Raw genomic sequence first — 15,309 nt, 5'->3', positions numbered from 1 at the left:
AAACTGCATTTGCCGTGAGGCTCAGTCAGATGGATAATGCTGCACAAGTTCACCCTTAAAAAGAACATACTTCTTGTACAAGACATTAAGCTCCACAGTGCAAACCCACAAAAGGATACAGGTGAGACTAACTGAACAAATAAGGTAAGTAATAAAGACACTGCACCATGAAGAGACATGAGCCGACTCTTGGCAGCCACAAGAATCAGTGGATGCAAATGTGTGAATGAGATATCTTTGGGCTTGGTACTACACATGGTGATGGGACAGAGGTATGAGTTCCGGTTGGCACAAATGGTATTGCTGGTGTGTGCAGCTATAAAAGTGCTGCTGTATGTACACGAGAGACGGTGAGAACAAGACATGTGCATCGGGAGGTGCTTACACAAAGGACAAGGCTGGAAAGGTGATTTAATTTTGCTTTTCAGGTGTGGTGCCCACTGAGCAACACAAATAATGTACTATAGTGGCTATGTTTTAAAACATCAGCATGACAAAGAGAATGATACATCTTGCATTTTTATGTTTCAAATAACTTTGGTGGAGCTTTGTATACACTGATAACATTCGTACAAATTTTTAGTAGTAATTGCCCCCATTGTTGAAACTGCAGCAACTGTCCATATGCCACAACATAAAATCTTGTCAGGCCAATGTATGAACACGTTGTGCACTTCATTGTTGACAAGGGGTTTCAAAAGCTGGCTGCAGACATGCGCATTACTGAGTAGTAACAGTTCTTAAAGGCTGAATTTTCACTTAAGTGCTTTAGCTAAATGAATAATATTCTAACCAAAAACACATTTATAGTGAACAACACATAACACACTAATAAAATTAAATTTACACAATTTATTTCATTGAGGAAAATATTTTATCTGTAGGCCATTTTCAGTGATCAGCCATCACATAAATGTTGAACGTAAGCAGCCCCAGAGATCTCCAGTAATATTGTTCAGTTAATCAACATTTTGCAGTTTGCAGAATCCTAATGTTGCCTGCCCTGCAAAGCTTCATTTCATTCTGAAACTCTGGTCCACAGATTTGCATTCAGAGACACACTGCGAGCCTACCTTCAAAGGAACTGCTGTCACTGTCATCTGCTACCGCATAGCATTTGGCCATTTAACTTTCAGCCTGTTCTTTATCCATTATTCTCGACAGTGAGCAGAGATTTTGGTGAAGAGGGAATGCATAGGACATGTGTCCTGGAAATGAGAAAGTCTGCTCGTGTTTTTTTATTAACATCGACGCAAAATGGGAAAAGCAAGTTTCCCCTCAATGGTCACTGAGCAGCACTTATCGAATTAATATATCTCAGCTGCTATGGTCGATGCTGCCCTTAATATTTTGCAAGAGTTGCTGCGACATGCATTCGGCAGCTGTTGAAAAAATGACCGTACTACTGGTCCTTGAAGAATTAAGTGAGGCGCCTTTGAAAGGCATCTCTACTGGTATTCCAATGAGGTGGGTGGATTGGCTTCTGCAGCTAGACGTCTATTTAGGTTTTTGGCTCCTTTTGAAAGCTACTCTAAGATGTAAGAGCAACATTTTCATAAAATGGGCACTTCATGACTTGTTTGCTTCGTGAGAAACTAAATTCCAAACTTCTTGGTCCCACGTATTTCTATGGGAAGGAAAGAAGCCGGTAACTGCAAATGGCCGTTGCAACTATCAGTATATAGTGCCATCCCATAACGTAGACGTTAGCAACCACAGAGGGTCTGCAGTGAAAAAACACAAGACCTCTCTATCCACCAGAGCTCTATAAACTGATTTCCCTTCTCTAAGCTCTGAGGTGACGTGAGCAGCAGGGGCAGTGTTGAAACAGGATAGCTACTGGTTAGCTTCATCCTGGAGAGGAGATGCTTGAGAGTTGTAATTTACAGAACACTATACTTCTGAATTTAAAAAAAAGATGAGATACAAGAAGAACTCGAGTGACACTGATGTACCAGAAACTGCCAGCTTGCCCTTTTGGATATGCTACAGTCTACACCTGAACAACTTTTGGCTCCAATGAAAGCTTTGCATGGCAACCAAGTTTTGGATTTACACAAACTGTCTGTTGCAATAAAAGTGCACAGATATTGCAGATACTACAGCCCTCAAGCTTTCTTCTCTCATAGGACACAAGTCATATGTGGTGTTGCGGAAATAACAGCTTGAAACACTGAGTGTGCACTCCTATTCACATGTGACCTTAGACCCTGCACACTGAAATAAAATAAGTAGCGAATCAGTGCAAAAGGAAAATAACAATGGAACACATGCAATCTCGAGCATAAAAATTGCAATGCCCATGTTCGAGCACTCACAAAGATGTAGCGATAAATACACACATTCAGTTTCACGTCCAAGTGCAGTCCAATACTGACAATTACGAAGATGTACGAGGTGCATTAGAAAATATGTATATGAAAAAGATAAAAATTCTAATTACATCACGGCTTCCTATCAGACAACCCCTGGCCACCAATGTTTTGGAACTGCTCCACTAGGCTTCTACTCGTACGCCACATGGTGAAAAACTTGTCATTTGCTGCAGGCCCAACTAATCAGTCCAGTCACCATATTGTGCTCTGTATAATGCTGTACAAGGCAATTCACTGTGTGCTGGTAAGCTCCAGCATTTACAGTGGAATGGAAGTCATTGGCCGACAGTCTCATTTGTTGCTTGCAAAGAATACTGGTGTCAGCGGCTGTGGCAGAAGAGTTAACATGTGGCAGTAGAGCCCAGTGTAAATCAAAACTGGAGCAGTCCAAGCACGCTAATTCAAGGTTGTCAGACTACAGTTACCTAAAATGGCCCTGCGTCATGACTAGCACAATGTATGATGGAATGTCATGTTGCGTTCAACTATTTAGCACATACAGCATGAGCTCGATTGTCATCAGGCCATGACATCTCATCCTTGGTGGTGGTCCCAATGTTTTCGCAGCTGGTATTTGGTAAGCACGATTCTTCCCAAGCTTCCTTTGTGACTGATGCCTTGGCTCAATGCTAGAGCTTTTTAAGGTCTGCCACTGCCTGAAGTATTCGCTTGATGTGGCCAACCTTGGTGATCCCAAGCTCCTGCACGGTTATGATTCATGAGATGCTTTTGGAAAGGAGCCTGCTAACAGTAACAGGAAAGAATGAATAGATCAAACTGGATGGAAACAAGAAAGGACATGCATGATTTTCGGGACAGGTATTGATGTGTGAGAAAATGCTGCACAGTGCTACAGGTGCGTACTATCTAATTGTGAATATGATTGTAGAAGAATGCATGTAAACACTGTAAGAACTTAATGTAAACAAAAAATGACGGAGATCAAACACACATGCTGGTATCCATGTGAAGCAAAGTTTTATTCAAGCTGTGTGAATTAAATCCTAAGAGAATTTGTTGCTGGGCTAGTTGGTTCATAATGCTAAAATTAAGAGTGCAAATTCTGTATGGGACAGAGAAGAACACACACACAGGACAAGCGCTAACTCGCAACTATCTTTATTGTGAAAAAACATGGCTGATCCCTCCGTCATAGGAATCGGTATAACACAAAAGTGAAACGTGTCTTCACGGAAGTAGTGCTCATTGTGTAGTGATATATGAGAGCTTGTACAATGTCTATTTGTGTTTGGCAGCTATAGCACCGTTTGACGTGGATGCACCCATGTTGACAGCATGTCTCCATCGCGATGACTAACGCCCATGATCATGATTAAACCGTTGTGGTAGCTGACGGTGTGAACATATATTTGCACACAGCGAATCGTGAATCCCGCGTAAAGATGATATTAACAAGCTCATAATCAACACTGGTACTCGGTATGAACTTCTTCAAAGCGTCATCAATTAAGGAGAGAAACGGCATGGTGTGCACTTTCTAGTAATGGGTAGCCAACGCCTGTGCTCATGCATACATAACGCACACTGTGCTTAAGCAACACGGGAGGTAGAGGTTCGTAGCCTGAGCCGCAAACGCGTGCGCCCCGCTGGCCTCTGTCTCGCAGGCGCTGCTCTCGCTCCACCAAGGCACGACATTCGGCCGTCGAAATCGTGTCCTTTCTGCAACGCATATTGCAGCAGTTTTGTTAGTCGGTGCTCTCGCAGTTGAAGCAGTCGGCGGCGGAGAAATCCCGTTGGTGCACGTGGAAGCTGCACTACTCCGATGAGCCGACGCACGCTAACACGAAGCCAAAGGCAGAGAACGTAACTGCGTCAAGGGTGCCTCGGCGACGCCAGCGCGGCCAGTCTACCTCTCTGGTATCGAGACGCTTTAATCATGACCTCAGATATCGCGTGCAATCTCGGAGTAAGCGCTAGTAAGTGTCGATCGTGAAGCATTACTTCTTTTCACATCTCACAGACGGCGGCACCGCCCCGCTCCGCCCGCCACGAAAGAGAATGTGTGAAAGATATAAGGCGCGTTCGCGCCGTGTCTAGCATCTCCCGAGTTAGCTTAGTCGGTAGGGCGTTGGGCGCTTGCCGTCACGGCCGCAACGTCGTGGGTTCGATTCCCAGCGGGGTATCTTTTTCTTGGTTTTTTTCTTTCTCACCCGTTGGCGTCCATTTTATCAACGTCATATCCGTGACGGATGTACTTGGTGGACCCCGACATAAAACACTTTCGTGTTAAGAACTTTCCTACATATATACACCATACAGCCGGCATGCGCAAGCGCACTACCCATCATAACCACAAAAAAAAAAGTAAAATAAATTAATACGTTGCCACAATGCAGATTAGATCATCAAATCTAAAAATTCTTTTTCTTTGTTGCGCAGCACCACAAAAGTATCACTGGCACAATAACTTCATTTCTTTCCGATATGATACGCTTCAGTAAGCTCTCTGGCCACCGAATTTCCACTCTCTCTTAAAATTCGAATACCGGTGAGTTTCGGCTCACAGGCACAGGACCTACAGTGCATAGGTAAATGAAATGATGCATTATTGAAAACAGAGTGATCGTGTTTCCATGCTTGATCACTGACACATCAACCAGTTTTTCCGACATAGACCTTTCCACAAGTGAGCGGAATCTCGTATACGACGCATGTGACATAAGGCCTGGCATGCTTCTTTCTGCATGCTGGTTTCCTCGGTGGTCTGGAGATGCCTGGGCACAAACCAGCCAGTTTATGTGGCGTCGAGAAAACAATAGGCTCATTTGACCTTTTGGCCAGATTTTTCAAGTTGTGTGACACTTTGTGCACATAGGGGACCACTTCAGGCCCTTTGGTTCCACAAACGCACTCAGCCTTTTTCTTGCCCTCCATTTTCTGAAGGAGGGTCTCAGACACAGCAGTCAAAATCGAGCAGGGAAACCCAGCAGCCTGCAGACGTTCAATCTTGCCGTTAGGGCTTGCCTGAACAAAGTGAACGCAAGACTTCACCAGCACCGATTCAAGGCACTGGGATGCAATCACTCGTTTTACAATCTTGCTATGTGCAGAATCAAATGATGAAAGCAACTTACGAGCATGCGGAGAGTATTTCCAGCATATGTGTTGCCCCCTAAAAAGCATACGAACGTCTAAAGACTGCAAGGTGTCAGTGTAAGGAAGTTCATGGGTAAAAGCTAGGCCTTTTCCATGTTGTCTAAACGAGTCTAAAATTCCTTCCATCACAGTAGTGTTCATTTGACAGGGGTTACTGTTTAAAATAATGAAAAAGTCCTCTGCATAACTAAAAACTCGTAGGACCTTCTCGGTGTCCAAAAGGTTATTCAACTCGCAGTCAATAGAACCTAAAAAAGTATTGCAAAGAATCGAGCACGGGAACATGAGAGCTCTGTTTTCAATAATGCATCATTTCATTTACCTATGTGCTGTAGGTCCTGTGCATGTCAGCCAAAACTTACCAGTATACGAATTTTGGGAAAGAGTGGGAATTCGGTGGTCAGAGAACTTATAGAAGCATATCATAACGGAAAGAAATGAAATGATTGTGTCAGTAATACTTCTGTGGTGCTGCGCAACAAAGAAAATGAATCTTTAGATTTCATGATCTAATCAGCATTGTGGCAATGTATTTATTTATTTTTCTGGTGGTTATGATGGGCAGCGCGATTGTGCATGACAGCTGTAATGATGTATAGTAAATGTAGGAAAGCTTTTTTCACAATAAAGATAGTTGCGAGTTAGCACGTGTCCTCTGTGTGTGTGTTATTCTATGTCCCATACCAAATTTGCACTTTGAAGTCTAAAATTAAATCCTATCTCACTGACAGCACCATGCAAGCCTACTTTCTTCCTCTGCAATGTGCAACCTCGCACAATTAAGAGGCTAGTTTGCTATCGAGATACCTATGTGTCAACATCCTATATTAAGTTTTTATGCAGGAATTATTTTTACTGCTGACAACAGAGGAGGGCTTGTTGGTGCACCTTCATCAGCATTCAAAGGTTATATTTCATTTGCTGACACTCTCAATTGGCAACCGCATCATCAGTGTGCATGTGCACGCACAAACACATGCACAAACACACGCACAAACACACAACCTTGTTCAATGTTTATGAAAAAAGGCGTGGGAAGGAATGTACTATCCAAGAGAACGTGCAATCCAAATTCACTAAAACATTGTGCAGTTCCACTTGATAACAATATTGCAAATTTTGGCACTGGGAAACTGCACAAAATAGGCACGTACAAATGAGGCTCTACTGCGTGTGTGTTTACACACACCCATTTCAGATACTGACTGACCCGGCAGCAGCTGCCATATCTAATCTGGGAGGGCAGAAAAATAGGAGCCACTTTATGTACCATAATATTTTAATGCATTAATCAATAAGACGTAGCTTACAGAATTGTATTTGCATTTGGTTCAGGGTTACTACAGAGTTGTAAACTTCATGCTCCAAAATTTAAAGAAACATATACATTTTGTAACTGTTTAAGGCCCTCAATCAAAATTCTGCTTGAAACAGTCAGTTGTATTTGGATTTCATTCTTAAATGAAACGAAAACGTCATTTACATTGAGTCTAATCATATATTTCACATGTACAAAACAAGTTGGCCATGAACTCTTATGGGAGATTGCAGCCTGTGAGTAACATTTGCAAGGTCCCTGAAGTAGTGTCAACTTGTGAAAATTTGACTGATGAGGCTGCACAACTTTTGAATTTCATAGTAGCAGGCTCAAGGAGAGCCTGGGAGTCATGATTTCATGACCTCAAGTTGACAAGCAGAATGCTACAGCTTATGAGCAACTGTCACAGGTGGCAATACTTTATGCAATGTAACAAGAAATTTCTAATTATAGTATGCATGTTTACCAAGTTGAACGTGTTAAATCAATGAGCATACTATATTGTATCATGATGCATCTGCAAATACAGACCAAAGCATTAATAAGTGCAGAAGAAGTAGCATAAACGTTCCTTGTGAGGAGTCAAATGAGGAGTGGTGAGAGCACATACCTTGAGGTCACGTCTCTCCAGGCTGAGCAGCTCGGGGCCACGAATGTCGTGCCGCACAAAGTGCTCCTGGTACTCTCGCATTTGGATCTCTGCCAGCCAGCTGGCCACTTGTTCTGCTGACCAGGAGGACACTCCTAGGCTAAGGGCAGCCAACATTTCTGGAGATCCGCGCTGCAACAACTTTGCCGGTGACTTTGCTGGCGACTTGGAAAGTGGGGGAGGAGCAGATTCCGGTGTGCCGCAGTGGGCCCCACTCGAGCATGGAGCTAGGCCGATGGGACCTACTGAGCCATCATCAGTCGTTCCGCCTCCACTACTGATCGAGAGAGATGGCTCTCTCCTGGCAGGTGGCTGAGTCACCGATGTCGAGGATGACGAGGACGAAGCAGTTGTCTTGGAACGCTTCAGTTTCAGCTTGAACAGACTCCGAGGCCGCTTATGCTCTTGCTGATGTGTGAGGAATGACAGCAAGTAGCAGGATGCCACGTTAATTCCCATGTGCAACTTCTATTGCACTCCACTAGCCTCTCTCCCATTGCTCACAGCAAAGTGAGGACTGCCTTTTAGATAAATTTGGCACATGCCTTAATTGTTCAGGTGAACATCGTACTCTAGATACCTGTTCAATATCAATATAAGGATAATAAATGATCAGATGTGATGGGAGTAAATAAGAAAATTTTACACGAGTGGTGTGTAACACATGCTGGGCAAAATTACGATATTTTCATGTGGGATGCGACTAGGCCACGGTGGAATGCAAGGCACTACATTGCGACCTAAACAAAACTGTGGCTCAGCTCTTCCCACGAGTGCTTCAGAGGGGATAAAACAGGCACCAACAAAGTGTGCACAAGCGCTGTGGGTAGTGAAGGTGCATAATGCAGGCAGCAAGAGTGCAGCTGACAGGCAACACATGCCATGCAAAGAGAACACAATATTAACTGAAATCCTCACCAAGATGAGTGGGAAGCATGGTGGAAGACTGACTTCAGGCCATAAAAATGAGACTGCCAAAGGTACATTCAGTTATACAGCAGAAAGTTGAGCTAAAACTTTCATAACAATGTTACACATATTGTTAAATGCAATTCATAGTTAATCTACAGCAACAGCCTGAGTGCAATGCTGCAAATTTTAACTTTGTCAAATAAGAGCAAGTAGTTCTAACTTCCATTCAAAGCTTTCACACACTGCTGAAGGCTACGTTGTCATGGTGTCAAAGTTGAGCAAGAGAGCAGACTTGACGTGTTTCTAAGATAAATGCTGACAACCAATATAATCACAGGCAAGATTCCAGATTCACAATATAGGGCTACTGCTGCCGAGTTAAATCAGTAATGAGCAAAATCAAGTGTTCAAACTGCAGAAGTGCATGAAAAAAAATTCTCACACATGTGGCGTGGTGCGCACTGGCAAGCTATGTATGCTCAAGTGTTGTACACACTTTCCATAGGTCTCGGAAAATGGCACGCGCTGCATTTACATCTGTTCTATTTACCTGTAACATGTCAACTGTGTCTTAAATAGAGATGCTCACTCCATATGCTGCCCTCAGTGCATAGCAGAAACTGAAAATGTCACAGCCATTCAAATAAGCATACCTTCTTTTAAAAGAATCCACAAGGGATGAAACATTGATTCACTCTTATAGGTAATATTTTGATCCTTTGTATCCTTAGTCTGGGATTTCCTATAAAATCCCATACTTGAAAGGTTGTGTGACCCAACACAACGTATGAATAGACATAGTGTTTTCTATATTCTCGACAAGCAAGACTGTGCACACATTTGACCCCTATAAGCCTTTTTTTTTTCTTTCAGTTGATAATATTCAAGTTATCAGACAGCAATATTAACATGAGACTGTTCTTCATTAAAAGGAAAGAAAGCAAGCTGACCAGTTAGGAAGAATCCAAATGAAAGCAAGCTTGTATAAGGAAAATATTTTTTGCTGGCTCACTTCAGGAGCGTAAATGCTAAATAGTACATAAAAGAAAAAAAGTAAGAAACAAGCATTTGTAGTGGTGCACCCCAGCCATACACAACTTCATAAGATGCCCCAAAGACGTAGGTGCACAGCCAGTGCTGAACCGTGATCTCCATTTCCTTCATTGACTCGAAGTCCAAAGCAACATGCTGAAGCAGCATGGCGCTCCTCTTTCCGATAGCAAATGACAACAGGTAGTGTGCTTCAGCACCTAATCTCTTTCACTATTAATATTCTTCACCTTATTACATGACTGTCATGTGGTGAAGGCTATTGAAACAGATTTATAATAGTATTTTTGGAGCACAAATAAAATCCTTGCAGTACTAGCCATCCATATTTTGATACGTACACCATGCTCATTTTTCCTCCATGACTCGTGTGGTTCTTGAAACTGAATTTTTTGTTTGACTGTTTGACAGCCAAAACATTGGCATTTAGACGGCATAAATATTTTTGTTACAGTTAGGAGAAGCATACTTACAGGGGCACACCATGGTGCAACATTCATCACATTAAATGTCGAGGTAAATGGAAGTTTGATACAAGCATAATACAGTGCTATACATTTGCATGAATTTTCCAAGGGCATTTTACAACTTTTAGATATAGAGAATAGTTCTGTGTATCCACACTCTATATATCCAGGATTGACCACATAGAACTCAATTCTAACAAATTTAATTGCTTCAAGCCTTTGTAGGCAAATCTTTTATTGACTAGGCAAATATTTTATTGATTGATTAATTAGTTTTAATATCTAAATGCCATGTGGGGAGCTATGAGAACTATGTAATGGAGCACTAAATGAACCAATTAATCAATCAATAAATCTGCTGGCTTTTGCAGAGTCACATGAAGTGCATTTATTTGTTTTTTTGGGTAGGAGTGAATGGGAGCGAATATAATGTGCACTAAATGTGAACGCCATTAACACCAACCAGCTTGCGTCAACATCACAGCACACTGCATATAAAGGCAAACTGCTGTGGAAGGATGCCTCAAGATAACTGCATGACCTGCATCACACAATTCTGTTCAATGACTGATGGAAACAATGACTGTCGAAATCAACCGGCTTCAATGGCCCTAGTATTCAATGACAACATGCATGTTACAGGAATGTAATATATACAGATGTACGAGCCTGGTCAGGAAATGAAAGCAATGCCACACATGCCTTAGACAATCGCATTATTAGATCAAGTTCACTTGTGCTTAGCTCACAGACATGGATAGTATAGAGTGCGTCCTGATGGTGATTTGAGCCAGAAGTTCCTGCTTTTGGTTATGCAGTGCTCGCAGGGTCATGCCATTGAGGCAGAAGCTGGGATAAAAAAACTGCAGTGGATGTTAGGATGCCCTGGGGCCTCAGTGCATTGATGACAGGCTGTCTTGGAGCAGACAGCCTGCTGTGGGCTGCCAATCGAAAGCAACACGATGATGGTGGATCAGATATCGAAAGCTGCAATGCAAGAGGGAGGCAGGGCAATATGCAACTGCAAGACAACCTGGCACGATTATTCCTTTTTTATTAATACCTCCACAACTGCAAAGGGCCTGTCTCATCTTACAAACACAAGTGGCCTGGCTAATCAAGGGAAAGCATTAGCTAACAATGGTCACCAGTGGTAGAGGCCGCTCCTTTTGGTAATGCCACTTCTCTGCAAAATTCAAGCTGCATCACCGTACTCATTAGCAGTAAAGCAGAGAACTATACTCTTTTGTGGCAGCTATAAAAGGGCTACAGAAACCATACAGACACTTGCCAAGGTCGGGTAAGACCTCATTTAAGAGGGAAGACTGCTCACTGGAGCCAAAAATTTGCCCAAATATTTTGTTGCATTCCTTTGCTCCAGGTTTGCTCCAGAATTTCTGATGGTGTCAGTTTTGGAGTGGTGACAGTTGTGGTTCTACATATAGCACTTTAGCACAAAAACTTTATTTTTTCTTTCTTTTCAGAAAGCTAGACAGAGTGCAGTAGGCATATGAATAAATATTACTGCAGAAATTTGCAAAAAGTAATGAACTGTTCTTGGTGTTACCATGGGTTCTTACTCAATGACATGTTATAACTTTGGCTCAAAAATCCTTTGGATCATCCAGCATAATTTTTTCACGTCAATTACACTTTACAATTACACTTTACAATTACACGTAATTTCACGTAATTACGCTTATTACAATTAGTATTTATGGTTTAGCAAATTAATAGCTCACCTTGTGCAAGTTTGCAAGAAACTGATATTTTTTTTTAGTTTCTGGGAAGTTAGTTACTCTGCAGAAAACTGAATGTCTAAATAAGTTTCATTGAAATCTATGCAGAAATAAGCATCAGCGCTGTGTCTATGAGTCTTTCTGGGTGTTCTGTCTTTTTTGCACTGTTTAGATCTTTCTTCAGTGTGTACCAACTTGCCCAAGCATACGTTTTAGCTAAGAAATAAACAATAAATTTAAAGTGCAAGGTCCTCCCTTCAGTGATGAACTTGGCTTTTTTTGTTTTTAACCGACATGCTTCAATACATCTTTTTTTTGCTGCATGACAACAGGAGCTTTTAATAAGAATATATTTACGTATAAGCATATCAGGGCAAACCTTGTCTTTCTGTGAGCTAACATTTGCTCTCAAGGACAAACACGGTTTGGTTTTGTAAGAATGTGCCATCGTAAAGGCTTCACATCTCATCCCACCAAACCATTTTTTTTTAATATTGTTTTCCCACTATTATACCACGAGTGTAGTTTACTCTTTACTGCGGTACAGAATGCCTTGTGGAAGGGGAAAAAAAGAAAAAAGCTCTTTTTATGAAAAGCAGTGTCCTAAAAATTGGCAAAATTCATGCCATGCAGGTCTCAAAGCCAAAAAAAAAAGAGAGAGAGAGAGAGATATGCTTTGCTTCAAGAAAGCAGGCAGCCTAATCTAGGGAGAAGTAATCGGCAAAGCAGCCCTCACATTGGCACATGCAATTAGCCTTGAGGATGGACAAAAACAAGGCGCAAAGAGCAGCCACACTTTCAGAAAGGAAAGCACAAGGTCAAGCACAAAGTAATGCATGAGCCGTGACAGTCTCGTAAGACTCAAGTATAATACGTTAGCCCCACAGGACCACATCCATGTGGTTGAGATGCGCTTGAAATGGTTTCAGTTAAGGCATACACATAGTCACATACATGTACAACTCATAGGAGTAGCTATCCTGCAAACTCTTCCATGTTTTCTAGGACTGCAACAGAACAAGAGCAATGCATGCTGTATCAGCAATGAACTCAGTAGGTGGTTTGTATGCAACTCGTATCCTAAGCTGCATTCCAGCCACATTTCAGATTTATGTACTATTCACTGGTGTTTGATTTCATCTTTATGCAAGTTAATCGACGGTTGGCTCACGCATGCGCTACCACTATTCTCGATATGCCATGCTTCAATCATCAGGCACGTTTCTTCATTTCTATGACGGTACAACACTGCGCATTCATCGAATTTTGGCGTGCACTTGCAATGTCGACAATGTAAAGATAGATTAGAAGGTGAGCCTCCTAAACAGGGTGAGTGAGCCTCCTAAACAGGGTGATAGCTTTAAAAAAATGAGTGATAGCTTTAACACACAGGTTACACGTCTTTTAGATGTAGGGTATCCTCGTGATGCAGTGGCTAGGGTCGCTGAACGTTTAAAGAAGTCTATTGTGTTAAGTCCGAGCATGGTTGCAGAAAACGATAGGAAGAAACGTGTTGTAGGTATACCGTACATTCATTGCGTATCTCACAGGCTAAAGAAAGTAGGAAGTAGATACGGCGTTAATGTTGTTTTCACGGCTGCCAATAAGCTAGGTAAGATTTGTCCCGCTGTGCAGAGGAAGAATGAGCTAGTAAAAGACAAGAAGCGGACCGATATTTGTTTCGTAAAACACACCAACAAATTCACTGATTGCCGTACGAGTGTGGTGTATAAGGTCCCTTTCAGCTGCGGTCGCTTCTACGTAGGACAAATGGGCCGATGCATTAACCAGAGATTGTTGGAACATAAGAGATCGCTAACAGGAGGCTCACCTTCTAATCTATCTTTACATTGTCGAGATTGCAAGTGCACGCCAAAATTCGATGAATGCGCAGTGTTGTACCGTCATAGAAATGAAGAAACGCGCCTGATGATTGAAGCATGGCATATCGAGAATAGTGGTAGCGCATGCGTGAGCCAACCGTCGATTAACTTGCATAAAGATGAAATCAAATGCCTTAACAGTTATCTTCCACGTAGACCGCCACGCGTGCTGGATTGATAGATTCACTGGTGGTTTCCAACTTGTAATGCCACTTTTACTAAATAAAAGCTTTGGGTACCTTATTCTAAAACTGCCTAATATGATTTCACAGCAAAAATACCACAACAATGCGAGCAAGCAAAGCATTCGGGTTTTGACAATTTGAACTTGGTAGTATGCCAGACAACTTATTGTGGGAAAACATTAACAATGCTCGACGCATGCACTTTATGTGTATCATTATATACACTAATATAAGGCGTATGCACTTGTACTTTTAAAGCAGCAGTCCTAAACAGGGAAGAGAGTGCTGACCACACCCTTATAAGACAGAGTCACATCATAATAGACCAAAATATGAGCCTCACCTCATCGTCTCCTGCGCCTTGTAAGTCAAAGCACTTGCGGAGCTCGTCTTCGACAGTAGTAGTAGTAGAAATCAACTTTTCCTCCAACTGCGGGGGCAGCTTCTGCCCAAGGGATAAAAGAGAGGCAAGTTGACTAAATGTTTCAGTTGTATTGGTTTCAGCACCAGTGTTCAACATCGAGCCACTGTGTAAATCACAGAAAATGCGATACAGTCAATGTCCAATTTTTCGGACTCCCTAGGGACCGTGAAATTGTCCGAAAAAACGAATTCATGTTTTTTTATATGCTTAAGCGGTCAAATCGTCATAGCCATGTCCAAAATAGCTTTAATGCCTCCAAGTACACTTATCAGGCATCTTGGTGCATGCCCAGGCATGCACCAAGATGCCCAGGCATGCACCAAGATGAATACATTCGGTGCCTGCTGCGAACCCCGCTTAACTAGGCACCAATTGCACCAATTTGCAAATTTGCGTTGCACTGCCAATACCAGCAAAACACAGAAAAAATTACGGTTCTCTCGCACGAAGCGTTTGGAAACGATGACGCGGAACACAAAGGATGTGGCGGAAGAGCCGGCAACTCGTCCAACTTTCCCCGATGTGTGTGTGCATGTAAACGATGCGCTACTGTACGAAAAGATCCGCCGTCACGCAGCATTTGCTGCCACGTGAAGCTGATCGTTCCTAGTTGTGTGCAGCACATCGGCTACCAAGCTGATGCCGTCACTGCCGGGGCGCTTGCTGTACCATTTGCACGCGTTTGCCGTTTGTTTTGCTTACTCGTTTCCTGACGGCACACGAGCGCAGCGATGGTGAGCTGCTTTCGTTCGTGAAGGCAACGCGCCTGTGCTGTGCATTGAGCAGTCTCGCACAAAGAGGCAGCATGAACGGCGGTGCGCCGTGTTTGGGTTTTATTGCCTATTAAAAGCGTGTAGTACGTTCACAACCGTGCCTCGAGCAGTTAGCTGAAGATACTTATCATAAAGGGTTGTCGGCGATTAAGTCATACTGACGCGTTTGTTCCCAGCCGCCACCACGCTGCCGCGCATTTCCGATGCTTCCGTAAAGACATCGCTGCACTGCGCCATGATAGCGGCCCCTTTGAATTTCCAGTCTGACTTTCGGACATTGCTACGGTTGCAAACGTATCGACTCACAAAAGCGCTGGTTCGAACCTAGGAGATGATAGATGCGGCAGAAGTGGGAGCTTCAATTATTGCCATTTCGGACCTGCAATTCGGGGAGAAAGTCCGAAAGATCAGACGCCG

General features: G+C 42.7%; 2 protein-coding genes across 2 annotated transcripts in view; one reads left to right on the top strand and one right to left on the bottom strand.

Annotated features, from left to right (window-relative positions):
- The window catches only part of LOC119386294 (diacylglycerol kinase eta), a 79,844-nt gene extending 78,730 nt beyond the window's left edge, over positions 1 to 1,114 (top strand). Inside the window, exon 22 of the mRNA XM_049414294.1 lies at positions 1,043 to 1,114. Coding sequence (XP_049270251.1) covers positions 1,043 to 1,114 — 72 coding nt within the window. The remainder of the gene's footprint in view (positions 1 to 1,042) is intronic.
- LOC119388252 (diacylglycerol kinase eta) overlaps positions 223 to 15,309 on the bottom strand; it is a 232,814-nt gene continuing 217,727 nt past the window's right edge. The window contains exons 28-30 of the mRNA XM_037655924.2: positions 14,039 to 14,140; positions 7,421 to 7,867; positions 223 to 3,076 (exon numbers count right to left, since the gene is read on the bottom strand). Coding sequence (XP_037511852.1) covers positions 3,005 to 3,076; positions 7,421 to 7,867; positions 14,039 to 14,140 — 621 coding nt within the window. The 3' untranslated portion in view covers positions 223 to 3,004. The remainder of the gene's footprint in view (positions 3,077 to 7,420; positions 7,868 to 14,038; positions 14,141 to 15,309) is intronic.

The sequence above is a fragment of the Rhipicephalus sanguineus genome, chromosome 3 (assembly GCF_013339695.2).
Source record: "Rhipicephalus sanguineus isolate Rsan-2018 chromosome 3, BIME_Rsan_1.4, whole genome shotgun sequence".
Taxonomy (NCBI): Eukaryota; Metazoa; Arthropoda; class Arachnida; order Ixodida; family Ixodidae; genus Rhipicephalus; species Rhipicephalus sanguineus.
The sequence above is the reverse complement of the archived record's forward strand: the minus strand, read 5'-3'. Positions and strand labels throughout refer to the sequence as shown.